General features: G+C 43.6%; 1 protein-coding gene across 4 annotated transcripts in view; it reads right to left on the bottom strand.

The window, feature by feature from the left end:
• Positions 1 to 23,387: 23,387 nt before the first annotated feature.
• LOC137647044 (mpv17-like protein 2) overlaps positions 23,388 to 27,096 on the bottom strand; it is a 101,271-nt gene continuing 97,562 nt past the window's right edge. For all 4 annotated transcript variants that reach the window (XM_068380180.1, XM_068380181.1, XM_068380183.1 and 1 more), the window contains one exon: positions 23,388 to 25,021. In XM_068380180.1, the coding sequence (XP_068236281.1) occupies positions 24,643 to 25,021 (379 nt within the window). In that variant the 3' untranslated portion in view covers positions 23,388 to 24,642. The remainder of the gene's footprint in view (positions 25,022 to 27,096) is intronic.

Here is a 27,096-nt window from a genome sequence, read left to right on the forward strand (position 1 = left end):
TAAAGGTGATTGCAGCAGTCTTTCTAATGTTCGCCTCGTCCTTCCTGATGTAGCGAACGGTGGATTCGTTGATGCCAAAATGGCGGCCGGCGGCCGCGTAACTTCTACCATCTTTTAACATGTCGAGAAGCGTAACCTTCTCAGCTATCGTCATCATTCTTCGGTGGCGTTTAGGCTCACTACCAGCCTTACTAGAAGCAGAACGCTTGGGAGCCATTGTAACAGAAAGTTCAACAAAAAGTTCAACTTAAAACAGTCGCACACAGCACAGATTCAACTTCACAAACTTAAGAACGTCTACTCAGCAATACGCGGAAAGAGAAAGTGAACGATGCAGTCCCGCGAGAACTCTGATGCTGCGGGTTGGAGATGCGGGCCAAACACCAATCACAGGCTAGATAACAAAACTTGAGTTTTGATTCGTCATCTATCAGCGCTTGAACCAATCACAACCCGTCTTATACAGTACTATGGTGCGTTGATTACTCATAGAAGATGTCCCGCGCACACTGAACGTACGTAGATTAAGTACAATACCGTAATAATAATAAATAATGATAATAATACTGTACAGTAATAATAATAATAATAATGATTAATAATAATAACAATAATAATTTTATTAACAACAACAACAATAATAATAATAATAACAATAATAATAAAAATTTACGTACGTACGCTATTTTACGCCTCTCTCTCTCTCTCTCTCTCTCTCTTTCTCTCTCTCTCTCTCGTACGCTTACAGTACTTATTCGAAATGTGATTTTTGCAACAAAGAATATTATTGGATGCAGTACTGTACTACGTACGTATACATACAAAAGATTCATGGAAAAGAAGCACATCCATTACAGTACACACCATTCTAATATGGTATGACTGCATCTGATTTGCGTTTCATGTTCGATTTAATTTTACTACGTACTGAATTATCGTATGATCACATTCTCTTTTCGTGTTTTATTTCTTTCTGTGCTGAATTATATATCATATGTAATGCAATGAACAATCAGTAAGAGCAGATATTACTATAATTACAGTATTAATGGAATTACAGGTAACAAAATATCGTATTTGGTTATCTTCAGATTTCGCGGTATTTTCGAATTTTCCGGAAAATCCGCGATATGTATATATATATGGGTTATGGGAAAACCCCGCGAAGTGGTGAATCCGCGATTGTCGAACCGCGAAGTAGCGAGGGTTCACTGTAGTCCTATTTCGGCAGACCCTAGGCTGAAGAATAGATATTCTTCTGCCGCCTAGGATGGCGCCGATACTGAAACAAAGTTTCTCTCTTGTGTGAAAGTGGCCGCAATCTTGCCGCCTTCTTCCACACTCGAGACAGGACCCTTTTCCCTGCCCCTCTCTGTCCTTTAGCGATGGCCTAGCTATTGCAATCCTGTGGCAGTCGTCCTATAATCTCACCACTTGCCGGGTAGATTGTGGTGCCGGCTGGGCTCCTACATAAGCAGCTGTATAGTCACTCAGTCTTTCCATTATGGACGCAAGGCTCCAGGAAAGGTTGTGCCGGATGTGACGGCTGCCGGTGGGAGACCCCTCTACTGTTGAGTGTTCTTCAGTCCTCCCTTGAATTTCCATCCACATCCCTGAAGCCGGCAGAGACCGGCAACGGGTCTTGTGGCTGGATGGAAGCTTGAATGATGCATTCTCCACTTCCATTTGAACCCTCATTCTGGAGGAAGGCAGTAAGGTTAAGTACTTACTGTACACCCTTATTTACTGTAAACATACAATTTAATAAGGTAGCCCTTCACTCCATGCTTTCTCTCTCTCTGTCAGCTAGTGCCGCCAGGTACTAACCCAGCCAGCAGCATGCCGACTGGACGTGTGCCGTCAGGTACTAACCCAACTGGCGGCAAGCCAGCTGGACCGGTGCCGCCAGGTACTAGCCACCGTGCCGCCAGGTGCTAACCTAGCCGGCATCTGAACTACAGTACAGTATATGTTTATACAGTAGCCAGTATATTTGCAGTATAGTATATACTGCAGATAGAAAACTATTGTATATATTATACAGTAGTATTTTCCAACATACCTTGTGTATCCTTGCGCAGTCTATTGTTGAGACCAATCCTATATTGAAAGAAAAGATTTCTTTCAATACACTGATAGTTAATCAGTTAACGACTTACCCCACAATATTAAAGAACTTAAGAAGGGTCAGCGTTAGTTAGTATACACTTATTCTATCCTTAGAGGTTAGAACCCTTCTCTTTGGGTTTGTCTGACATGGAAACTCTATAGCTTTAATTTTTCAATATTAAACTTACCCGATAATCATGTAGCTATCAACTCCGTTGCCCGACAGAATTCTATGGAGGGATACGCCAGCTATCACAATACTAGAAGGGGGTGTATTTACCAGCGCCACCTGTGGCCAGGTACTCAAGTACTTCTTGTTGACACCTCCTCAATTATTCCTCTGTCGTGCTTCCGGCAAGACGTTCTGGGATACGCTTATGTTCTTGGAGTATTTTCACGACTTTGGTGAAGTATTTCTCTTTGATTTCGGCTGTCGCTTTACTGGAAACTTCTATATTAGCTTAGTTAGCTTTTGGAATTAATTTGATTAATTATGGTGACGAGAGAGTATGAACTCTCGTTCACCTTTCAATGGCCGACCCTTCCCTTAGACGGAAGTGTTGGTGTCTAAGAGAGTATAGACTCTCTTTCTTAATTTTGCTTAACAAAAGTTATAGATTTATTTTATATCTCTCCGCCTCTTATAGGCCTCTTCGATTAACTTCCTTTTATTATAAACTCATTAAAATTAATTTTTATATTTGTTTATATTCGACCTTCCTAATAGTAGGCGGTCTTTTACCGAAGTTAATAAACTTTGAGCCCGTCATTTCGGTTTTACCTGTTAACATATTATGCTATTTCCGCCACAGAGTTTGAAAGATTTTCTTTGACAGTCTCGTACTGTTTTCAAAGTTGAACTAACGTTTTGTTTTGTCTCTGCAGTTGTTGACGTTCAGAACGTTCAACTTGCACTCTATCGTTACGATAGAGAAAGAATGTTCACGGTTTCACGTTGCAGTAAGAGTAACCGTGTCTAGCGTTTTGTTCATTCTTTCTTAACTTAATGGTTTTGATCCTAATAAAGGAACTTTTCAGTTTTTTTTTCCTTTAACAATAATATGTTTTAACGTTATATATGATTGGGCTCTTCTCTCAGGTTCTAAGTCAAGAGAGAGAGAGAGAGAGAGAGATAGAGACGGAGGGAGAAAGAGGATAAACGTTTCATTCAAGCCTGCCAGGCGTACGAGTAACGTCGTTATCGTTTTTTGCTCTTCTCCCTAGTCTCTTTAGGGGAAGAAACTAAACGTTTCTAGAGTGATCTAGTGTTTAGTCTCTTTCCAACCACTGAATTATCTTTCATTAGATTTTTCTGTTACATTGTAATTCTGTTTTCGCAATTACTAACTTTGAGAAAGGATAGAATTGCGTATTTCAGGTACAAACCACTTAAAGTTTCGAGTTCAGTGAAATAAGTGCAAACAGAAATCAAAGTGATAAGTGATTAGTGCGTGAGGGTACTTTTGTGTGCGCCAGTCGTCCTCCCAGTCCGGGACCTCTTGCAAGCTCCCAAGCCCAGGGGAGAAGCAATGTCGAAGGGCATAAGGGTTCAGCAGGCCTTGATCGGCGCACAGAAGTATTCTCGGTGGTTGTGGGCGTGTCTTACCGAGACCGTCACTCCCACCCGCAGACGATTGAGCCCTTATTTTGCTCGTCTGCAGAAGAGATTAGGGGAGAAAATAAAGGCAGAGTAACGCTGGTCTCAGGTCTCAAGACCTCTTAAACGTTAAGTCCAGACCTATGCCAGACGTACGAAGTTAAAGTTCACAACCCGAATGCAGTCATTGGGTTAGCTCTGACTCTCCTCAGTCATCAGTTGATTACACTCCGCCTAAGAGGAGTAAGGTTCTGCCACAACAGATCTCTGCTGTTAAGGCTTTACCTCAGCAGAACTTAGTGTCTGCCGACCCCAAGTTAACTCTACTGCAGTCCATACAGTCACAACTTTCGGTCTTGATGCGTGAGTGTCGGGCTGAGAGTGTTGCGCCTCCGCCTCCGCCTACACTCCCCCCCCCGCCTATGATCGCTCCGCCTGATCACAGTACCACCTGCCAGGCGTACGATGTTGTGAACTCTACTACAGTCCATGCAAGCACAGCTTTCGGACTTGATGCGTGAGTGTCGGGCTGAGAGTGTTGCTCCTCCGCCTCCGCCTACACTCCCTCCACCTACACTCGCTCCGCCTGATCACAGTACCATCTGCCAGGCGTACGATGTTGTGGACTCTACTACAGTCCATGCAAGCACAGCTTTCGGACTTGATGCGTGAGTGTCGGGCTGAGAGTGTTGCTCCTCCGCCTCCGCCTACACTCCCTCCACCTACACTCGCTCCGCCTGATCGCAGTACCACCTGCCAGCAGTTCCACCTGCCAGGCGTACGATGTTGAGCCACGTGCTGAGTTTGCTGTTCCCTGTGGTGTTCAGCCTCCGCCTTCCTTAAGGCACCTTTACATTGGGATCAGGAGGATTATACCTCTCTTCCTCCGCCTCCACTTGCTGCTCCACCAGTGATGCAACACTCGGTTGAGGTACAACAACCTCTCCCGTCCATGAGTCAGTCTCCTCAGCTCTCGCTGCAGCGAGCTCAACCCTCCACAAGGCAAGCACCACAACACCTTAGCCTTGCCCCTCAGGAGCCTCAGCCTGCGAGACATTTACCTTGTTCTGCGCAGCCTCTTCCTCATCGCGCTCCGCTCACACCACAGGAACTGGAACTTGCTACTCCGCTTCCGCCAACCGCTCAGCAAGCGCAACCCTTGGGTTCAACCACTCATGCTAGGAGTCAGCCTCCTCCACCCATGCGCCTTCCTTCTGCTTGTCTTTTATTCAGCCTTTGCAGACTGAGCCTCAGGTGTTCCCTCATCGGAGTCTTGAAGAGGAAACCACAACTATTGTTGTTCCAGCTCGTTCTGACTCTGCTGTTCAGCATACCTTACCTCCATTTTCATACCATGGTTTAAACCCCATGCAAGCATGCATAAAGCACTCTAGCACTGGTCATGGAATTTCTGAGAAATGTTTAACGCCATGCACACGCTCTGCTTTCCTTACAGCAGGCTCTGCTTACAGCAGGCTCTGCTTACTACATGCTCAGCATACAGCATGCTCTGCATTCAGCATGCTCTGCATACAACATGCTTTGCATACAGCATGCTCTGCATTCAGCATGCTCTGCATACAACATGCTCTACATACAGCATGCTCTGCATACAGCATACTCTGCATACATCATGCTCTGCATACCTTACCGCATGCTTCTCAACATCTTGGGTTGTTGCCAACTCACTAGACTGTCAAGCAGTTTCATAACGTTGCCTTCTAGTCTGCTGCTTTTGCACCAGTGAACCCTCACTCAGAGAACTTAGCTTTTCTAGGATAAGGTCCCTGTAGATGAGAAAGTTCTTTTCTCCCTCCTTCTGATATTCCCTTGAGGACTCTGTCATTTGGAGGGAGCCTTTAGCTGCATAACCTCTTATGGACTTTTATTTAAGCATAACATGCTTACAGGGAAGGTAATGGTTCCACTTCAGCCGCTAATCCCGTCTGTTACCACACCTGCTCCCATAGACCTTGAGCTGTGTTGCATGACATGCAGTCCAAGCTTAGTCCTTGTTAGAGAATTTTTTGTTTACGGAGTCAAGGTGTCACGGGGAAGACGTTCAACAACCAACAGAAGGGACTTGTTGTGACGCAGTGCGGCAACCTCAGCAACCCGTTAAGGAGTTGTCTGTACGACCCAGACAGTCTAGACAGATTCGGGTTGTCACTGTACTTCCTCGCTTGCCCATGATTGACAGTTTACAGACTGTGCAGCAGTATCATGATCTTGTGTCCGGCTCCGTCAGACGACTGGCTTTTAAGAGCTCCCACAAGTCGTCGCTGTCTGGAGATTTTCAAATGGACTATGGATCTGACCAAGGAACTGGGCCTCCTGGTCAATTTTGAGGAGTCTCAGCTCGTTCCATCCCAGACCATTGTCTCCTTGGGTATGGATCTTCAGAGTCGAGCTTTTCGGACTTGTCCGTCGGCCCCAAGGATCTTCCAAGCCCTAGAATGCATCCAGAGCATGCTGAGAAGGAACCGATGCTTAGTCAGGCAGTGGATGAGTCTAACAGGGACACTTTCATCGCTGGCCCTGTTCATCGAGTTAGGGAGTCTCCACCTCCGCCCCCTTCAGTATCATCTAGCTGCTCACTGGATAAAGGACATGCCGCTAGAGACGGGCTCAGTTCCTGTTTCCGAAGAGATGAGGTCTACTCTACCGTGGTGGAAGAACAGCATTCTTCTCAAGGAAGGTCTACCATTGGCTGTTCAGACCCCCGACCACCGTCTCTTCTCGGACGCATCGGACACGGGCTGGGGTGCGACACTGGACGGACAGGAATGCTCGGGAACATGGAATCAGGAGCAAAGGACACTTCACATCTATTGCAAGGAGTTGTTGGCAGTTCATCTGGCCTTGATAAACTTCAAGTCCCTCCAGCTTAACAAGGTGGTGGAGGTGAACTCCGACTACACCACAGCCTTGGCTTACATCTCCAAGCAGGGAGGGACTCATTCGAGGAAGTTGTTCGAGATCGCAAGGGACCTCCTCATTTGGTCAAAAGATCGAAAGCTCACGCTGGTAACGAGGCTCATTCAGGGCGATATGAATGTCATGGCAGATCGCCTCAGCCGGAAGGGTCAGGTCTTCCCCACAGAGTGGACCCTTCACAAGAATGTTTGCAGCAGACTTTGGGCCCTGTGGGGTCAGCCAACCATAGATCTATTTGCTACCTCGATGACCAAGAGGCTCCTCTTGTATTGTTCTCCGATTCCAGACCCAGCAGCAGTTCGCGTGGATGCCTTGCTGCTGGATTGGTCCCATCTCGACCTGTATGCATTCCCGCCGTTCAAGATTGTCAACAGGGTACTTCAGAAGTTCGCCTCTCACAAAGGGACACGGCTGACGTTGGTTGCTCCCCTCTGGCCCGCGAGAGAATGGTTCACCGAGGTACTGCAATGGCTGGTCGACGTTCCCAGGACTCTTCCTCCTAGAGTGGACCTTCTGCGTCAACCTCACGTAAAGAAGGTACACCCAAACCTCCACGCTCTTCGTCTGACTGCCTTCAGACTATCGAAAGACTCTCAAGAGCTAGAGGCTTTTCGAAGGAGGCAGCCAGAGCGATTGCCAGAGCAAGGACGACATCCACTCTCAGAGTCTATCAGTCTTTATGGGAAGTCTTCCGAAGCTGGTGCAAGGCCAATGCAGTTTTCCTCAACCAGTACCACTGTAACCCAGATTGCTGACTTCCTGTTACATCTAAGGAACGTAAGATCCCTATCAGCTCCTACGATCAAGGGTTACAGAAGTATGTTGGCAGTGGTTTTCCGCCACAGAGGCTTGGATCTTTCCTCCAACAAAGATCTACAGGACCTCCTTAGGTCTTTTGAGACCTCAAAGGAACGTCGGTTGTCCACTCCAGGCTGGAATCTAGACGTGGTCCTAAGGTTCCTAATGTCATCAGGATTTGAACCGCTCCAATCAGCCTCTTTTAAGGACCTCACATTAAAAACTCTTTTCCTCGTGTGCTTAGCAACAGGTAAAAGAGTAAGTGAGATCCACGCCTTCAGCAGGAACATAGGTTTCACATCTGAAACGGCTACATGTTCCTTGCAGCTCGGTTTTTTGGCTAAAAACGAGCTTCCTTCCCGTCCTTGGCCTAAGTCGTTCGAGATCCCAAGCCTGTCCAACATGGTGGGGAACGAACTGGAGAGAGTACTTTGCCCAGTTAGAGCTCTTAAGTACTATCTAAGAAGGTCAAAACCATTACGAGGACAATCAGAAGCCTTATGGTGTGCTATCAAGAAGCCTTCTCTACCAATGTCTAAGAACTCAGTTTCTTACTACATCAGGCTTCTGATTAGAGAAGCAAATTCTCATCTGAAGGAAGAAGACCTTGCTTTGCTGAAGGTAAGGACACATGAAGTGAGAGCTGTGGCTACTTCAGTGGCCTTCAAACAGAACCGTTCTCTGCAGAGTGTTATGGATGCAACCTATTGGAGAAGCAAGTCAGTGTTCGCATCATGCTATCTCAAAGATGTCCAGTCTCTTTACGAGTACTGCTACACCCTGGGTCCATTCGTAGCAACGAATGCAGTAGTAGGCGAGGGCTCAGCCACTACATTCCCATAATCCCATAACTTTTTAACCTTTCTCTTGAATACTTTTTATGGGTTGTACGGTCGGCTAAGAAGCCTTCCACATCCTTGTTGATTTGGCGGGTGGTCAATTCTTTCTTGAGAAGCGCCAAGGTTAAAGGTTGTGATGAGGTCCTTTAGTATGGGTTGCAGCCCTGTATACTTTAGCACCTTTGAGTTGATTCAGCCTCCCAAGAGGAACGCTGCGCTCAGTAAGGAAGACGATCTTATTAAAGGCAGAGTAACGGTTCAAGTCGACTTCCTTACCAGGTACTTATTATTTCATTGTTATTGTGGATAACTGATTATATGAAATACGGGATACTTAGCTATCCTTTAGTCTTGTACACTGGTTTTTCACCCACCCCCCTGGGTGTGAATCAGCTACATGATTATCGGGTAAGTTTAATATTGAAAAATGTTATTTTTATTAATAAAATAAATTTTTGAATATACTTACCCGATAATCATGATTTAATCGACCCTCCCTTCCTCCCCATAGAGAACCAGTGGACCGAGGAATAATTGAGGAGGTGTCAACAAGAAGTACTTGAGTACCTGGCCACAGGTGGCGCTGGTAAATACACCCCCTTCTAGTATTGTGATAGCTGGCGTATCCCTCCATAGAATTCTGTCGGGCAACGGAGTTGACAGCTACATGATTATCGGGTAAGTATATTCAAAAATTTATTTTATTAATAAAATTAACATTTTGGGGTAGGTCACAGCAATTGGCTGGACGGGAAACACAAGTATGTGGCTTTCCTAATTAATAATAATATTTTTCATAATTTGTTTATCAGGTGAGATAAACAACTGCATACTCATTTAATTTTCCTCTCTTTACAAGAGGCTCAAATGAAGTGCGACGTCATCTTCTGCAACCACAGGAGTAGGAACTTCTGTGGTACACAAAGCGTACAGGTCTCATGCACCCTGCACAGCGACTACCGAAACTCTGTGGTACTGGGACCCCCAAGACTGCAACATCTGCCGGACCTTAGTGACCGAAGGTTTCGACGACCCTAAGTCAGCGGAGTCAAGGGATGCAGCACGAGTAAAGCTGCGCAAATGGGTACGGGGGTTCCAAAAGAACTCGACGGGACTGTACCTACCTAATGAAAGGATGCGCGACTTGCTGTTCCCAAAAGCAGGTAGCGAATCTGTCGTACCCCAAGTACGACACGGACCTCCCTGCGTCCAGATTGCTATCGAGATGGATGTCAGTGAAGCATTGCAAGGCATGGACATCCACCAGGAGGAAAGGATGTCTGAAGTGTCCACGGACGCTGAAAAGGATCTGCTGAAAGATGATCCCAAGGAGGAGTCTACTCTACCTCCAGATGAAGATGATGAGGTTGAGTCAGAGTCCCTCCGTCTGTGGCGGCACCGGAGCCGTTACTCTCAACATCTTCCTCTTTTGCCCCTCCATCAGGTGACATGGCCCAGGCCCTGGCCTATCTTCCGACCCTAATGGAGAGCATTCGCTAGCAAGGTGAAGCTAGGGAAGTGAAACTTGAGAAAGAGCTCCGTGAAGCTCGACTTCCGCCTCCCGAGGGCATACAAGCGACCTAGAGTCCAAGACCTCCCATCCTGCTCCGAAACCAATCCCTGGAGGTATGCGGAGTTTATGCCAATAACCAACGGCAAACTCTACATATCGGAGAAGATGGGAGCCGTCCCCCTAAATGGCATTCAGTTCTGGCCAAGCTTTAATGCTTACCCAGACTGCTTCATCCGACTGAATCAGGAGCCAGCGTCGAAAGAGGAGACGGAACCCAAGGAGGTCATGGTATTCGACCACGATAAGGCACAGGCTCTCTTGTCAAGCAGCCTGAAGAAGGTGGGCTACACAAACTCTAAAGTGTCAGCCCTGAGCAAGAAGCATCCTACCCTTCTTGCTCCTGCTTCAATAGCCTTCCCCTTTACATCGAAGGCTTTTAAAGCTCTTGCCAAGGCAGTGGATGCAGGCAAACCATGTCCTACACTGGAAGAGTGTAGACCTCTGTCGTTAGCCCTGCCCATGGAGGATAGGGAGTGGAAAGAAGTCCACCTAACCTTCTCAGTAGGGAAGTTGGATGCAGATATCGCGGGACGACAGTTCAGCGAGAATCTCCCAAACTGTCAGACTTTCTCTTGCGTAGGGAGCAAGAGACGAAGGAGAGACTGGCGGCATCCCTATCCCTACAGAACTGCATTGGGATGTGTGCAGGCATAAAGAGCACCCCAGACATGGACATGATCACGGCCAAAATGCACATGGCCACCTTATTAAAGACCTGTACGCCTTTATGAAGGCCAGGAGAGCATGTAGAGAGTTCATGTTCACTGCAGCAACAGTGAAACACGAACCCAGGAAGCTGATAGCTTCCAATATCTGGGGTAAGGACCTCTTCCCAAATAAAGTGGTCAAGGAGGTAGTCGATAGAGCCGCCACGGAGAATAGGTACCTTTTCTAGAAGTGGGGCATTTCGTCTAAAAGGAAGTCTTCCCTGGATGCGGGTCCCCAACCTAAAAGGAAGACGAAAAAGCCTAGACTATCCTCTCGGCCAGCCCTACAACATCCCACAGTCACCATGACTGCGATGCCCCAAGTGGTTGCCCAACCACAAACCACATTCCAGGTCGTGCCTCAGCAGCTGGTTGCCCAGTCACCAGCATTCAACCCTGGCTTCAAGAGGCAAACCATTACCTTTCGTCCCAAAGGTAGAGGCTCCAGACGGGGCTCCTCAAGACACCCCTCAAGAGGTAAGGGAGGACGCGGTCAGGGAGGTAAATCCTCCAGACAACCGAAGCAGTGAGATACTTCAGGTAGGAGGGAGGCTCCAACAATTTCAGGATCATTGGACCTTCGATCCTTGGGCCCACAGCCTAATCAAGAATGGACTTGGATGGAGCTGGAGCAAGCCTCCACCATATTTTCCTCAATTCTTCCAACACTCCACCCCCTTATTGGAAGAATATACCCTGGAACTATTAAGCAAACGGGTAATAAGGAGGGCAAAGTCCGTCTAATTCCAGGGAAGGCTGTTTTGTGTTCCCAAGAAGGACTTGGACAAACTCAGAGTCATTCTGGACTTGTCGCCACTCAACAAGTTCATCGAGAACGGCAAGTTCAGGATGTTAACCCTTCAACACATAAGGACCCTGTTACCAAAAGGAACGTACACAGTCTCAATAGACCTAGCAGATGCTTACTGGCATATTCCAGTCACCCGCCCCCTCTCCTCCTACCTAGGATTTGAGCTACAGAAGAAAAAGTAAGTCTTCAGAGCCATGCCCTTCGGACTAAACATAGCCCCAAGGATCTTCACGAAACTTGCAGACACAATCGTTCAACAACTACGCCTAGAAGGTGTTCAGGTAGCAGCGTACCTGGACGACTGGCTGGTGTGGGCAGCATCCAGGACGGGTTGTCTGCATGCATCCAAGAAAGTGATCCAGTTCCTGGAACATCTGGGATTCAAGATCAACTTCAAGAAGTCTCGACTCTCTCCAGCTCAGAAATTTCAATGGCTGGGAATTTATTGGAACTTGAAGTCACACCACCTCTCCATTCACCCAGGGAAGAGGAGAGAGATTGCGGGGTCTGTCAAGAAACTACTGAAATCCGACAGGATCTCAAGACGCCAACAGAAAAGAGTACAGTACTGGGCTTTCTCAGGTTTGCAGCAGTAACAGACCCAGTGGTAAGAGCACAGCTGAAAGAAGCATCAGGAGTCTGGAGAAGATATGCATCAAACGCTCGAAGAGATCTAAAAAGATCGATACTGACCTTACTACGATCACTTCTCAAGCCATGGTCGAAGGCTAAGAACCAAAAGAGGACTGTACCCTTACAACCACCTCCATCGGTAACCATCCACACGGATGCTTCGACGGAAGGATGGGGGGGTCATTCCCGTCAAAGGAAAGTCCAAGGGACTTGGTCTTCTCTGTTCAAGACCTTTCACATCAATATTTTGGAGGCCATGGCAGTCCTCTTGACATTGAAAAAACTCTCTCCTCGTAGATCAGCCCACATCATGCTGATCTTGGACAGCGAAGTGATAATGAGATGTCTGAACCGATAAGGCTCGAGATCGCCCCATATCAACCATGTGATACTGGCCATCTTCCGTCTAGCGGAAAAGAAGAGATGGCACTTATCAGCAGTTCACCTTCAAGGGTTCCGCGATGTGACAGCGGACGCTCTATCCAGGCTCAAGCCGATAGAGTCAGAATGGTCCCTAGACACACTCATTCTCCTTCATCTTGCAACAAGTCCCAGAACTGCAGATCGACCTCTTCGCGATGAGCGACAACAAGAAACTACAGTACCTCGATAAGTGGCCCCATACGAGGACCCTCTAGCGGAGGCGACGGATGCCATGTCCCTCAATTGGAACAAATGGACCCGGATTTACGTGTTCCCTCCGACCAATCTCCTGCTGAAGGTCCTCAACAGGCTGAAATCCTTCCGAGGAACGGCAGCTCTAGTGGCTTCCAAGTTGCCCAAGAGCAACTGGTTCCCAATGATAATGGAACTGAAGCTGAGGCTGGTCACTCTACCGAACCTAGCACTATCTCAACGGGTTCAGAAGTCGACTGTCTTCGCTTCATCACAGAGTACCCAAAACCTTCATCTCATGATTTTCTCACCTTAGCAGTTAAGAAAGGATTTGGGATCTCAAAAGGCAGTATAGACTTCTTAGAAGAATACAAGTCCAAGTCAACTAGAAGACAATATGAATCGTCTTGGAAAAAGTGGGTTGCTTTCGTTAAAGCAAAAGGACCGAAAGAAATCTCGATAGACTTTTGTCTGTCCTTCTTTATCCACCTTCATGAACAAGGTTTGGCAGCCAACACGATAACTACGTGTAAGTCGGCCCTGACTAGACCTCTTCTATACGCCTTCCAAGTGGACCTGACGAACGAAATCTTTAACAAGATCCCGAAGACATGTGCTAGACTTAGGCCTGCAGCTCCTCCGAAGCCCATTTCATGGTCCTTGGACAAGGTCCTATATTATGCTTCAACCGTGAACAATGAAGATTGTTCTCTTAAGGATCTAACCCAAAAAGTTATTTTCCTGTTCGCTATAGCCTCAGGGGCTAGAGTTAGTGAAATAGTGCCCTATCCAGAAACGAGGGCCATATTCAGTTCACAGAAGTGGGAGAACTGAATCTTTTTCCTGATCCAACCTTTCTCGCCAAAAACGAGCTACCCAGTAAGAGATGGGGTCCCTGGAGAATCTGCCCTCTGAAGGAAGATGTCTCTGTGTCCAGTAGAACGTCTAAAGGTCTATCTTCGAAGAACTTCAGACTTTAAGGGAGGACAGCTCTTCAAAGGAGAAACTTCAGGATCAAACTTATCCCTAAAACAACTGAGGGCGAAGCTCGCCTACTTTCTTTCGTAGAGCCGATCCTGACAGTACATCCGCAGGTCATGATCCAAGGAAAATTGCTTCATCACTGAACTTTTTTCAGTATATGGATTTTGAGCATCTTCGCTCATATACTGGATGGAAGTCATCCAGAGTGTTCTACAAGCATTATGCAAAGCAAGTACATGAACTGAAGCATTATGTGGTGGGGGCAGGTAGTGTATCAAAACCTGCCGTCTAGTACTGCGATGAACAGTGAATTGATTGGGACTATCAAGTAGGGTGAAAAGGTGTTGACACCTTCCAGTGCAATACCTTTCAAGTGGGTGTCACCATGGTGACACTAAAGACTGTTCAAAATCTCAGGTGTAGAATTATACAGATAACACTTGTGCCGTGTGTACTTGTACACAGTGTTGATAATATACATTTACAGAAAATTATATTGGAAAATTTTATCAAATTTTCAAATTTCATAGTGGCACTAATCATTTCTTCCCTTTCAGGTAGAAAATTTTTCTGTTAAAAGTTGTATGTATAATTCCCGTAATATATATTACACTTGTTATTCTATTCTTATTAATTTATCGTAAATAAATGTCTATTAGAGTGTAATTGCATCTTATTTCGCCCCACAATTAGCGCAATAAAAATAACCAGAGTTCTCTTGCTTACTTACCTAAGTAAACCTCATATTATTGTATACAGTATTTACAAACAATGAATATAGTTGATACTTATTGTTCCGGCAACATATACAAACCGTGAGACTTTTATATATCTAGTTAATACTTATGTTTGTTCCTACAATATATGTAAACCTTGAGACCCCTTTTCTACTGTCTAGTATGATTCTTCCCTGCAGGGGGCAGGAAGCCCTAACATTGTCTACGATTAGTGGTAATGACGTATAACGGTAACGTCTTATGTCTCAATGGTCCGGATGTCCATAGAAAAATTGTCCCAAGGCTAAGGCACCTATGAAAATCCACAGATACCGTACTTTCTAGTAATTCTCTTCGTAAACTTCCATCAGGACGACATGGCTTGAGCCTAAAAAACGGATTTCGAAGCGAAGCGAAAAATCTATTTTTGGGTGAGATGGCCATGTCATCCTGATAAACCCGGCCTCCTTTTCCATAGAAAAGGCATAGGCAAGATCCCTTCCGAAACTACTATACCGTATCTGTAGCATCATGCTCAATGTTACAAGGAATGAGAGCCATCTTGGATACTCATAATAGTAAGGGAGGAAGGGTAACCTTGATAACGGCTCCCCTTCAGTTTCGCCACTCTTCCCCCTCGAAACGAAAACGCTATTCGGGGTGAAGATTGCTATGTGTCGTATCAAGATATACGTCCCCTGATATTATGCGATATCCTTAAGAGAAATTTTAAGGATATTCGCGCCAGGAGTTAGAATTCTGGAGACCTAAAGGTCAATTCTCTGGAAATATCACTGTAGCCAAATATCCCTTAGAAAGCTACCAATAGGAACCTTCCATCAGGAGGACATGGCCATCTCACCCAAAAATAGATTTTTAGGTTTGCTTCAAAATCCAATTTTTTAGCTAGATATGAATTTTTTCATTATGGTAAAAAAATAAACCCTAAAAATAGGGGAAAAATAAAAAAAAAATATGAAACAAAAACTGGAAAAAGGGCCACATTTGATTGTTTTATAATGCCTTCCAGTTATATACCGCATTTCAATGCTATATCTTTAAAACTAAGGGAGAAGATGGAATTTTAACGTCAATAAGTATAGCTTTGAGATACAGACGTTCAGTTTTTTTTTTATTTTTACAAAGACATTATTACTAAGTCATGATTATTATAAATTTTATGTTCATTTTTGGATATTAGCAATCCAAAACAAAAGTTATCTATCATAATTTAATCATAAATAAAGATCCCTTTGCTCAATATTTTGCTTCTTTAGGCGAGACGCTTGCTCCTTCATCATTTCTCTTCTTCACTAACTCTGGTAATTTAGCAGATATTACCCACTAATGAACTCTTATTAGAGTGAATTTTCTTCTTCCTTATGTTAGCAATATGTTGAGATTGTCTTTTCCTCTTTGGCATGATGAAATTCTTGCCAAAACTGAGAAAGACATAAAAACGAGTGAATGTCAGAGGTCAAGCTCAAACGTGTACTCTATGAGGTTTATGCTAGGACTGAAGGCCGAAGGGTGTAATTACCGTACAATACATTGTCTTGTGACTCATGGAATCTATACAGATGCCATTGCTCACAATTTTGTTTTATATTAACATGTAATAATCAAAATTTACGATAGCAGAAGAAATACTGCATTTTACTGTAGGGAACAATGTTTTTGGTTTGAGTTACTTTTACTAAGTAAGAGGAATTTTGACAAAGTATTTTGTACAAAGCTCAGTGAATTTTTCCAGGATTTTGTGTTTTTCTTCCTATACCCCCATATATTGGCATACTGGCCGGCCCCTTAAACCAAGAAAGCTAAAAAATACTCTTGAGTGGCATTTCAACATCTCATGTAATTTGTCTAGCCTAGTCATCTTAGGATTTCCCTTGAACTAAACACCTACAGTATTTACAATGACATTTCTGGGCTCCGACCCATGTCACCCAGTGAAATGCTCCTCTAGCACCATTTCTAAGGTATATAACTGCTATATATTACCAGAGAAAAAATTGCATAGGGATGCCAGGTTGAACCCAGCTCGCTCACCTATAAAAGGTGTCGATATATAATACTGGGGCGTGATAAATCCCAACCAGAGGCCTCGCACCATTTAGATATCTCCTGTCAAAATCCCCGAACAGCGAGGTGCCATTCCACCTCCCACTACTACAGTACCAACAATCCCACGCCAGTGACGACACTCCTTTGTAGCACGCAATTATAATAGCCATTATTTACCTTGTGTGTGTATTTACCGGGTTTTTTTCTGGATTTACCTCAAGATGTCGGACTCCACTGTCCCTCCATCTAAGTTAAGCACCAGATCTATGAGTTTTGAGATTTTGGAGGGGGCCTTGCCCCTTTTTGTGTATAGTATTCAATTTTATTATTCACGACCTTTCGTAGGTCTCTCAGATGGGCTCGGCTCCTTTCTCTCTCTCTCTCTCTATCGTTCGTTCTTAGCGATTTTCAATAAGTCCTCCATACTGATTGTTTTTCGTTATGAACCTTACGGATATCCACGGTTTACACACAGTTTTAATTTTTATTGCCTGGTTTTTATGATAACAGTAATTACATATACGTGTGCGTATTTTCGGTAGGTTGGCATGCCTGATCGCCTTCGGCGTTCTTTTTCACATTTAATTACATATTAGTTTTCATTTTGTTAGAACTTCACTGACCCTATGTTATGTTGGTAGCCCTGCCTACTCCCAGCGGCTCTATGTTACGTTGGTAGCCCTGCCTACTCCCAGCGCCATCAGGCTTGATTTCTCCTGTCTCGTGTTTGCTCCCTCGTTTGTTTTACGATTGATATTTAACTATGTTATTATTATTATCATCCAGCATGCCTTCCTACCTTATTTTACCCTAAGTTATGGTTTTTATAGTGTTATTAGTACTTCCGTGTGTTCATATCAATCGTGGGTCTGGCAGGTTGGTATACCTGCTATCGCCCCACTCCTAGCCTCCTCCCGCCGTTACCCCACCCCAGGGTTTCCCCCCTCTCTCTCTCCGATCGAGTTTGAGTCACTTTATAGCGCAATGTACCCCTCCCGGGGGCATCCGCTTTACACGGGCGGTTCCCGTTGTTCTGTGAGGCATATTATTCATTAACGTACATTACTTATCCCCACTACTCTACCCGGTCGTAGTCGTTTTCTTTCCGTCGCTCGTTTGGCAGCGTTCGGCAGGGAGTTTTCGATTCGTTCTGTGGTACCTTGTTATGTTATATATCCTCCTGGGAATGGTGTTCCAGTCTCTACCACATGTTAAAACTTCACCTGCGGTCCCCGAAGAATTGGCGGATCCTTTCATCGAGAGGTTCGAATCCCTTCTTCCGGCCCCGAACAAAGGAGAGACGGGCGACACCCTAACTGAAGACGTCTCTACCCTCAACCTCGATGTGGAATCCATGGCTCTTGACGATCCCGACGCAGGTAGGGACGTAGGTGAGTCAAGTGGTTCCCGGGCTAAGATTCCTATCCCTAGCCCGGCTTTCTCTTCTCCTTCAGAACACTCTTCTTTTCGAGGTTTTCCAGGGACAACCGGGACTGGTCTCAATCCCCGGCCTTTTATCCCCAAGGTGAAGGCTCATCGTAAGAATTTATATACGACCCACAAGTCTTCCAAGGAACACAAGTCTTCGAAATCATCAGCTTCGAAGGCTAAATCTTCCTCCACCAGGGTCTCTTAAGACCCAATTGCTGCGCCTTCAACCTCTCACGGAGTATCTCCGTTCTGGCACCTGTTTCCCCCCCAGCGGAATCATCTGGCCGGTGTATTTTCCGAGAAGATGTTCGCTCGTTTTGAGTCGGTACTATCGTCTCATACGCGACAATCACAAGAGAGGATGGCTTCTATGAAGAGCCTAGTTAAGGGACTCGTGCGCTCGGGGCTGCCACCGCCACAGCAGCAATACCCCATCCCCGACGCCTCCAAGCTTCCCCCTTTCAATAAGAATAACCCTTGGAGGTTGGCAGTGTATGCCCCCTTCTTGGAGGGTATGTTGTCCATCGGAGATTTCGGTACCCGGCTTCTTGGGATTATGAATTCTACCCGCCGGGTCTTGAATTCCCCTTCCCCGGCTACGCTCGCCTCAAGGAAGAGGCTCTGATTCGATTGGTTAAGGGCCAAGAGGAATCTGTTAAATTTTCTAAAGAACAGGCACAGTCTGTCTTGGTCGGCGTGTTCAATGAGTGGGATTGCTTGAACACTATGATTACGGCCTACAAACGTTCATATCCTATGTTTGTGGCCGACGAGCAGACCCCTACCCCATGTGCGACCAAGATCATAGAGACGGTCTTTCAGCCTATCAAGGAAGAGAAGCCTTTACCTCACCTCAGGGAGACCGACTTACCCTCCCTTCTCTTTCCGGGAGACGGTGAATGTTGGCGGAACGTCCCAGCTACCTTCTCGGTAGGTAAGTTGAGCCCGGACTGTGCCTCGACGCAGTTCAGCGAACGGCTTCCCAACTTCCCGGAGTCTCTCATTAAATTGGAATATGAATCGAGGTGTTGATTCAGCAGATCCCTTAATTCAGTTGCCATTTCGGAATTGACTGTCGCCACTTACAACGAGGAGGACCTCCTTAAGGTCCTCACTAAGTCACTTTTGCAAAACTTTATGGCTGACGCCTATGATTTTGCAAATGCCAGGACCCATCGTCGACGACACGTTCTATCCGAAGCCATGATTAGGGACGAACCTAATAGGCTCATCAAAGCTCCAGTCTGGGGTCCGGATCTTTTCAACCAGGGGACTTAGTTAACTCGGTCCTTAGTGAGGCAGCTAGAGCCAACCAAACCCTCAAGGTTAGGTGGGGCCTGGTTTTAAAGAGGAGATATGAGCCTACTAGAACCCCAATTCGAGGTAGGAAGAGATTGAAACCCTTCCAATCTTCCCAATTCAGGCAACCTCTGCAAGTGGTTCAATTGGCCTCAGTTCACGAAAGAACTGCGTTCCTTCACAAAAGATCTGCTACTAAAGAATGCAATCCAAAGTATACGTCGCTTAAGATTTCACGGACGCTTGTTCAGCGTGCCAAAGAAAGGCTCAGACAAACGGAGAGTAATCCGGGATCTGTCTCGTTTAAATTCCTTCATTCGTTGCAACAAATTCCATATGCTTACCGTCTCACAGGTGTGGACCTTACTTCCCCGTGGGGCCGTCACCACCTCCATCGATCTTACAGATGCCTACTATCACGTTCCAATAGCAAGGCATTTTCGTCCTTTCTGGGCTTCAAGCTAGGCAAACAAGCCCATGCATTCAAACTGATGCTATTGGGGCTCAACATACCACGCAGAATCTTCACCAAATTAGCAGAGACAGTAATTCAAGAGCTCCAGACTCAGGGGTACAGGTAGTGGCCTATCTAGATGATTGGCTAATCTGGTTAGACAATGCCCAGGTTTCCCGCGTAGCAACGACAAAGTCTTCACCTTCCTTCGGCAACTGGGATCCCAAGTCAACCTCGGGAATTCCCGCCTGGTCCCGGAGACCAAGTTTCAATGGCTAGGACTACAAGGGGACCTGTGCTCCCATACGCTGTGCCTCCCCAAAGCCAACAGGAAGGTGATAGGGAGGAATACAAACAAATTTCTCAGAGGAAAGTTGACCTTCCGAGGAAGCCGAGAGTAGATCCTAGGTTCTTTACACTTTACCTCCGTGACAGACATCATCCTGAGGTCCAAACTCAGGGACATAAACAGGGTGTGGCGCTCCAGAGCAACCGCAATACGCCGAGACAGACGTGCTCGCCTTTCCTCAACCCTGAGAAAAAGTCTGCAGGCTTGGAAAGATCAAGAATCTTTCCAAGTCGGTTCCTTTACAACACAAGAAAGTCCAAGGATTATGGTCACCGGTCTTTCAACAAATACACGTCAACGTCCTAGAAATTATGGCAGTCTTCCTCACTTTAAAACGTCTCAACCCAGTCAGGAATCTCCATATCAGACTTGTTCTCGACAGTGCAGGCATAGTACACTGCCTCAACAGAGAGGGCTCCTGATCAGCCTAGATAAACCACATCATGTTGAAATTTTTTCCCATGGTGGCAATGCACAAGTGGCACCTGTCACCTGGACCCTCAGGCTTATGCCACGAACCCTATGATTCTAGTTTGGAATACCTGGAAGACGATTTATCTGTTTCCACCAGTGAATCTCATGTTGAAAGTTCTGCACAAACTCAGATCCGTCAAAAGTCGAGTGGCTCTCGTAGCCCCCAACTGGCCCAAGAGCACTTGGTTCCCCTTGTTGCTAGAACTAGGTCTCCGCCCCCAGCAGATTCCCAATCCGGTGATAACAAAGACAGTGCAAACTCGCAACGTGTTTGCTTCCTCACGGATTCTGAATGCCCTAACTTTATGGAGTTCATGAAGTTCGCAGCTCAACGTGGTACAAACATCGATTCTTTGAATACTATTTTCCTGGAATCTGATAAAAGGGACTCTACTCTCCATCAATATGACTCAGCTATCAAGAAATTAGATGAATTCTTGAAAGATTCCCAAGTTGAGACAATGATGGTGAACCGAACTCTGACATTCTTCAGAATTCTCTTCGAATCTGGCCTGGCAGCCAATACCATTACTACAATCAAGTCAGACTTGGGAAAGATCTTCCATATTGGTTTTGACATGGATCTAACGGATTCATATTTCTCATCCATTCCGAGAGCTTGTGTCAGGCTAAAACCTTCAACTCGCCCTAGCGCAGTTTCCTGGGTTTTGAACGCTGTTCTTAAGCTAGCCTCTGACACCCAAATTGGATCCTGTAACTATAGGGCATTATTAAGAAAGTCACTTTTTCTTTTGAGCCTCGCCTCGAGCTCCAGAATCTCAGAATTGTCAGCCTTATCTAGTGACCCTGGTCATGTAAAGTTTCTCTCTTCGGGTGAGGTTCTTTTCTCTCCTAACAAAGTTTTCCTGGCTAAAAATGAAGAACCCCCAAAACAGGTGGTCTCCCTGGAAGATTGTTCCACTTCCTCGGGATCCATCCCTGTGTCCAGTTACCACCCTGAAAGCCTACTTAGGTAGAACTTCCACTACAACCACAGGGCCCTTATTTATTAGAGAACACAGAGGAACTATTAATCTTAAGGGAATCATACAAATTCTTTATTTTATTAAACAAACTAATCCTGCATCATTCCCACTTGTCCATGATATTGGAGCTGTGGCTACCTCATTTAAATTTTTCTACCTTATGAAATTTGATGAGCTCTCTAAATATACGGGTTGGAGGTCCCCTAAAGTTTTCAAGCGCCACTACCTACAACCTTTAGAAGGTCTTAGATTTGCCACAGTAGCTGCAGGGAATATAATTCCTCCTGAAGGTACTGAGTCCTAATCACAAAGTCTTGCTCTGTCCTCTTTCCCTCCTGCCTGACTTACCTGTTGTTCCTACCTGTTTTGTTACTAGACACCCTTATGGTGTATTATTTTATTATTCAATTGTTCAATTTCACGAATTGTTTTCATTATACTTGTTCTTAATCCCCGAGCTGATTTTATTTTGCGTTTTTGATTACCAAGCTGGATTCCCACTATTCATATCTGTTGCATTTTACCTACGGGTTTCATTATTGATTGTTTCCCATGTCTTTTTATCACTGTCATATACATGTTGATCTAATTTTACGGGTTTCCACATCCCTCTTTTTTTATATTAAACTCATCAGCTCTGTTATTTTGTGTTATTCTCTCTTCAGGTAGTTATCCATATTGGGTCCCCATTCTCTGGTAAAGATTTCACTGGGCGACACGGGTCGGAGCCCAGAAAAGGGATTTTGACGAAGGAAAAATCTATTTCTGGGCGAGAGGCCCATGTCGCCCAGTGAATCCACCCGTCCCTCCCTAATTGGGCCCCAATCTGGGGAGCTATAAGGAGTGACGTCACTGGCGTGGGATTGTTGGTACTGTAGTAGTGGGAGGTGGAACGGCACCTCGCTGTTCGGGGATTTTGACAGGAGATATCTAAATGGTGCGAGGCCTCTGGTTGTGATTTATCACGCCCCAGTATTATATATCGACACCTTTTATAGGTGAGCGAGCTGGGTTCAACCTGGCATCCATATGCAATTTTTTCTCTGGTAATATATAGCAGTTATATACCTTAGAAATGGTGCTAGAGGAGCATTTCACTGGGCGAGACGGGTCTCTCGCCCAGAAATAGATTTTTCCTTCGTCAAAATCCCTTTTTGAGCTATTAGAGTGATAGGTATCAACTGAATAAAACTACTCAGAAGAGTACCTGTTGGCTAACCACATTCTTAAAACTGATTAATAAAACCTCAGTCCTTCCCCAAAAATTGCTTGAACTACTCTCACCAGTTTTCAATATAAGAATACATCCCCTATTAAAATGTATAACCAAAAATAAAATAAAAACTACAAACATGACAAGAGAACTGAAAAGACAACGGAACTATGGCTTATCCAAGCCTAGATAGTTATCGTTAACCGCAAGGATAACTTGATACTTAACTAGAAGTGGGGGGGGGTTATTTTGCTAGGGAAAAAAAAAATCTTAATTTTTGGATAGATGTCAGCATTTAAATACCCATGAACATCAGGAGAGTTTATAATAAATAATTATGATAATGGTGGCGTCTATCGAAAGAGACACCAGCTCAATTTCATGAACTCTTCTATATGTAAGCCAAAAAACTGATGAGTCTTTAAAATAAGGCATCTACATAATAAGGCAAATGGGGTTGTGATGATTCATAATATGGCAAATGGGGTTGTGACAAAACTGCTAGGAATACAGTACAGTATGTTTGGAAAATTGGAATGGCTACCCTAAGTTTTCTTTAAGCATTCTGCTAAACCATGGTAAAACCCCAAAGAAAAGAAATGCATTGATTTCCTTACTTATGATTTTAAACTGAAGTGGAAACATTGTATATTGATAATAAAGGATGTGTACAGAAGAAAGAAAAAATAAAGAAAAGGTAGCCAAGCACTATCAATCATCACGAGGGAACATATAATATATGAAAATGTTTCTCTCGACAGCTGACAACAACAAGGGGTTAACTAAAAGAAATAATTGTATCCTGAGTGCTATTTCTTTGGATTTTAAGACATGTGCACTACAATAAATATTATGTACATTTATACAAATACAATCAAAATAATTGTAGGCATAACAAACTTATTAGTACAGTATTTAAATGCATATGCTCATCTCCATGCAGTCTGGTATTCTATAATATGCTCTTATTGATGTACTAAACTTCAACATACAAGTGAGGAAACAATCCTCGGCTATTATATTTGCTTTCATACAAATTTTAAAAATTCAGTATTTCTTGTGCCTTCTTGCAATAGAAACACAACACTCATATTTATTCTACAAAAGTGTGGAAACTTGTAAAAAATTCATGTGAAGCCTTGTAATGTGACAACCTTTTTAGGCACATGCAACATCAAAACATTCACTTAATCTGAGGTATTTGAATCTTTACATATTATTCCTCCCTTTGAAATATCACAGTAAATGGGTATCTAGTAATGCAACAAGTAAAGTTTGTGGCAACTAATTGACAAATGGAAAGATGATTTGTCTAAATTCTTTGTTGCAGTCTTAAGGGCCACATTAATTCTTACTATGAAAGCTCCTTTTAAATAATTCCAACTACATTTTATGAAACTAAACAGAATTTGTAACAATTAAGAAATTTAACTAAGAGTTTACATTTTAAAAGACAAAACAAAAAGAAACCATAGTACTGTAGCTCTTCTGACTTTAAAGTATAATAAACAGATAAGCTACTGGTATCCCAAACTTCATTAGTGTAATATCAACTACAGTACAGTACTAAAAATCTAATATTAAAGTGTGGAATTCTAAAACTGCAAACAAGTGATATTTAATAACATACTGTCCTATTATATCAGTTCATCATTATCAAAGTAATTTCCTTTTTTGTTTTTTAACAAGGATATTATTTATGATAAAGTATATCAAAAAATTGTCTTGAATATTGTACTGTAACAGATTTTTTTTTTTTTTTTTTTTTTGCAAAGGACAATAACTTAGTCCAACATGAATTGTATGTGAGCTTCACATATACACATATGCCTAAACATTGCCGTCCTCTATATCTAAATGGGTTTAAAAATGAAACACTCGTCATCTAAAAAAAAAAATTTCAACGGCAAGAAACTCTGAAATCATTTGAAATCTTTTAGAAAAAAAGTTTACTCATTATGGAAATACAGTAATGCATATGGCTTAAACAATATCAAACTAAGTGAAGTTTGTTCTGTAAATAATTTTAATAGAAAACATCCACTTATAATCAACTGTCTTTCTCCGCATCATTAGAACAATCATCATTCACAGGCTTCTTAGTTTCTAAGTCATAACAGACATGGGAAGTATATACATCATACATAAGGGAAATCGTATTGTCATATAGGACACGATACTTTGTAGGCAGCCAGTAAAAGTTTATCACTTGAGCAGGAGGCCAAATGACCCACTCTGCTGCATAAAGCCTCCAAGATTTCTCTCGGAGGTCTGTAACTAAATCTTCAAAGTCACCTCCCTTGAAGAATCCAAGAGAAACCAAGAAGAATACTAAACATACTGGTGAAAATAGCAACTGATCTACCAGTAACTTCTTTGCAACCACTTTTACAGTTCTCCCTGGAAGTTTTTGATCAAGCAACTTGTACCTGGTGAGAGAATACATATTGTTACTGAAAGTGGTTTGATAATTTCAAGTTGACAAACATTTTATCAATATGGCTATTCTTAAGAAAATGCTCAATTTTACATGTACCAAAGATTCCACTAAAAAATTCATATTTAACATTTATACTTTCCAACTCAGAATCCAGTTTTGCATGTACCACAAATTCCAAAGTTTATTTGGCAGAAACCACAGCACATATGTAAGGAAAAAAAAATTATAACCTACGCTGCTTCCCTCAAAACCTATACCCTTTCAAATCAAATGATCACAGGTCTAGAAAAGAAAATTTGTAGGAAAATTCCATAAAATCGCTAGATGGCTCTTTAGTACAGTTTAGTACTCTAAACATTAAAAAAATAATTACAAACCTTTACTTTTGGGATTTTCAGTTCATTATACAGTTCTGCTCTTAACCTTTTTATTATCTAATAAGCTATGCAATGCTGTGTAAAGTCCTTAATATGAAAAAAAATAGTAAAATGTTTTACAGAAAATGTAGGTCTAGGTTTATGCTATAACTTCCTTTAGGCCTCTTGTCACTTATTTGGGAAAACTGATTCCATGCTAAAAATCTGTCACAAATGACCCAGTCTGATTGAGAAAATTTCCATTTGGAGACCACTCCATCTTACGCATTATAGCTCTCACTTCTTTATTTTATCATTAGGCTAAATTACAATGGCAGAAACAACTAAGAAGAAATACAGAAGTCTCCTTGTGTAAAAGTACAGTAGTGTACTTTTTTAAGAGAATTTGTATACATTAAAAGCATTAGTAATATAGGGAACAACTGAATCTTGATCTTTCATTGCAATGGCTATCTGATCAAAGAATATCATAAAGTTTTAAGAGCCCCAAGGTCTCCACCACCACAGCCCTAAGTATACTAAATTCACAAAACAAATTCATGCAACAGTACAGATAAAGATATGTCTCCAGCTTCAGGTCTTCAGAAGAGCTTGGAAAACCTAAATAATGATGTTTAATGAGGCATTTCCTGACTGCTGTGCATACCAGTACTTCTAAACATTGAACATCTTGCAAGTGAGTCCATGACATCTACATTTTCACTATTAAACTTAGCCGGTGATTATATAGGCTGCAACTCTGTTGCTCGACAGAAAACTCTACGTTCAAAATACGCCAGCGATCGCTATGCAGGTAGGGGGTGTACATCAACAGCGCCATCTGTCTAGCAGGTACTCAGTACTCAATGTAAACACAGAACCAATTTTCTCTCTGTCGGGCTACCGGCAAGACCTACTAATACGCTGTTACTAACTGGATTTGTTTTCACAACTATTTGGTGAAGTACACTATTCTAGTTTTGAGCTTTCGCTATGCAGGTGTTTTATCTTCATCTCAAAACTTGAACTTGTTTTGGATAGATTTAATTAGGGTGACAAAGAGAGTATGGACTCTCTTTCACTTTTAAATGGCCGACCCTTCCCTTAGACGGAAGTGTGTTTAGGTTTTTAGTAATTTTGCTTAACACGTTATAGATCTATATATTTTATATCTCTCCGCCTTTATTAGGCCTCTTCGATTAACTTTCCATTTATTATAAACATATAAAGATAATTTTTATGTTTTGTTTATATGCGACCTTTCCTGATAGTAGGCGGTCCTAACTTGGAACCGAAGTTAATCAACGTTGAGCCCGTTATATCGTATTTCTGGGTCAACCTGTGACGGCCGGCGAAAAAGTCCTTCTTTGTACTTTTTCTGATATAAATCTTCCAAATATACCAGAGAAAATTAAAAGCATGGAATGCAGAGGTTACAACCCTCGCGCGAGCACCTTGTTGGTGTCGTATATCTAACAAGGGCGTTTGTAAAACACTATTCACAGGCTGTCTTCCATTTAGATAATCCCTTCATCAAAGGGGGAGGGCCGTGACAGGCCCTAGAGAATACAGTTGGGTTACCCTACCGACACCTACCACTCGCGCTCACCAGGTCATCCTTCTGATTTGGACTTGCCCGCAAAGTTGATAAGTGTTTTGCCCAGTGTTTTTCGAAGTGATTGTCGTTAATTCAACATGACTGACGTTG

This window comes from Palaemon carinicauda, chromosome 9, assembly GCF_036898095.1.
Source record: "Palaemon carinicauda isolate YSFRI2023 chromosome 9, ASM3689809v2, whole genome shotgun sequence".
NCBI classification, from domain to species: Eukaryota; Metazoa; Arthropoda; class Malacostraca; order Decapoda; family Palaemonidae; genus Palaemon; species Palaemon carinicauda.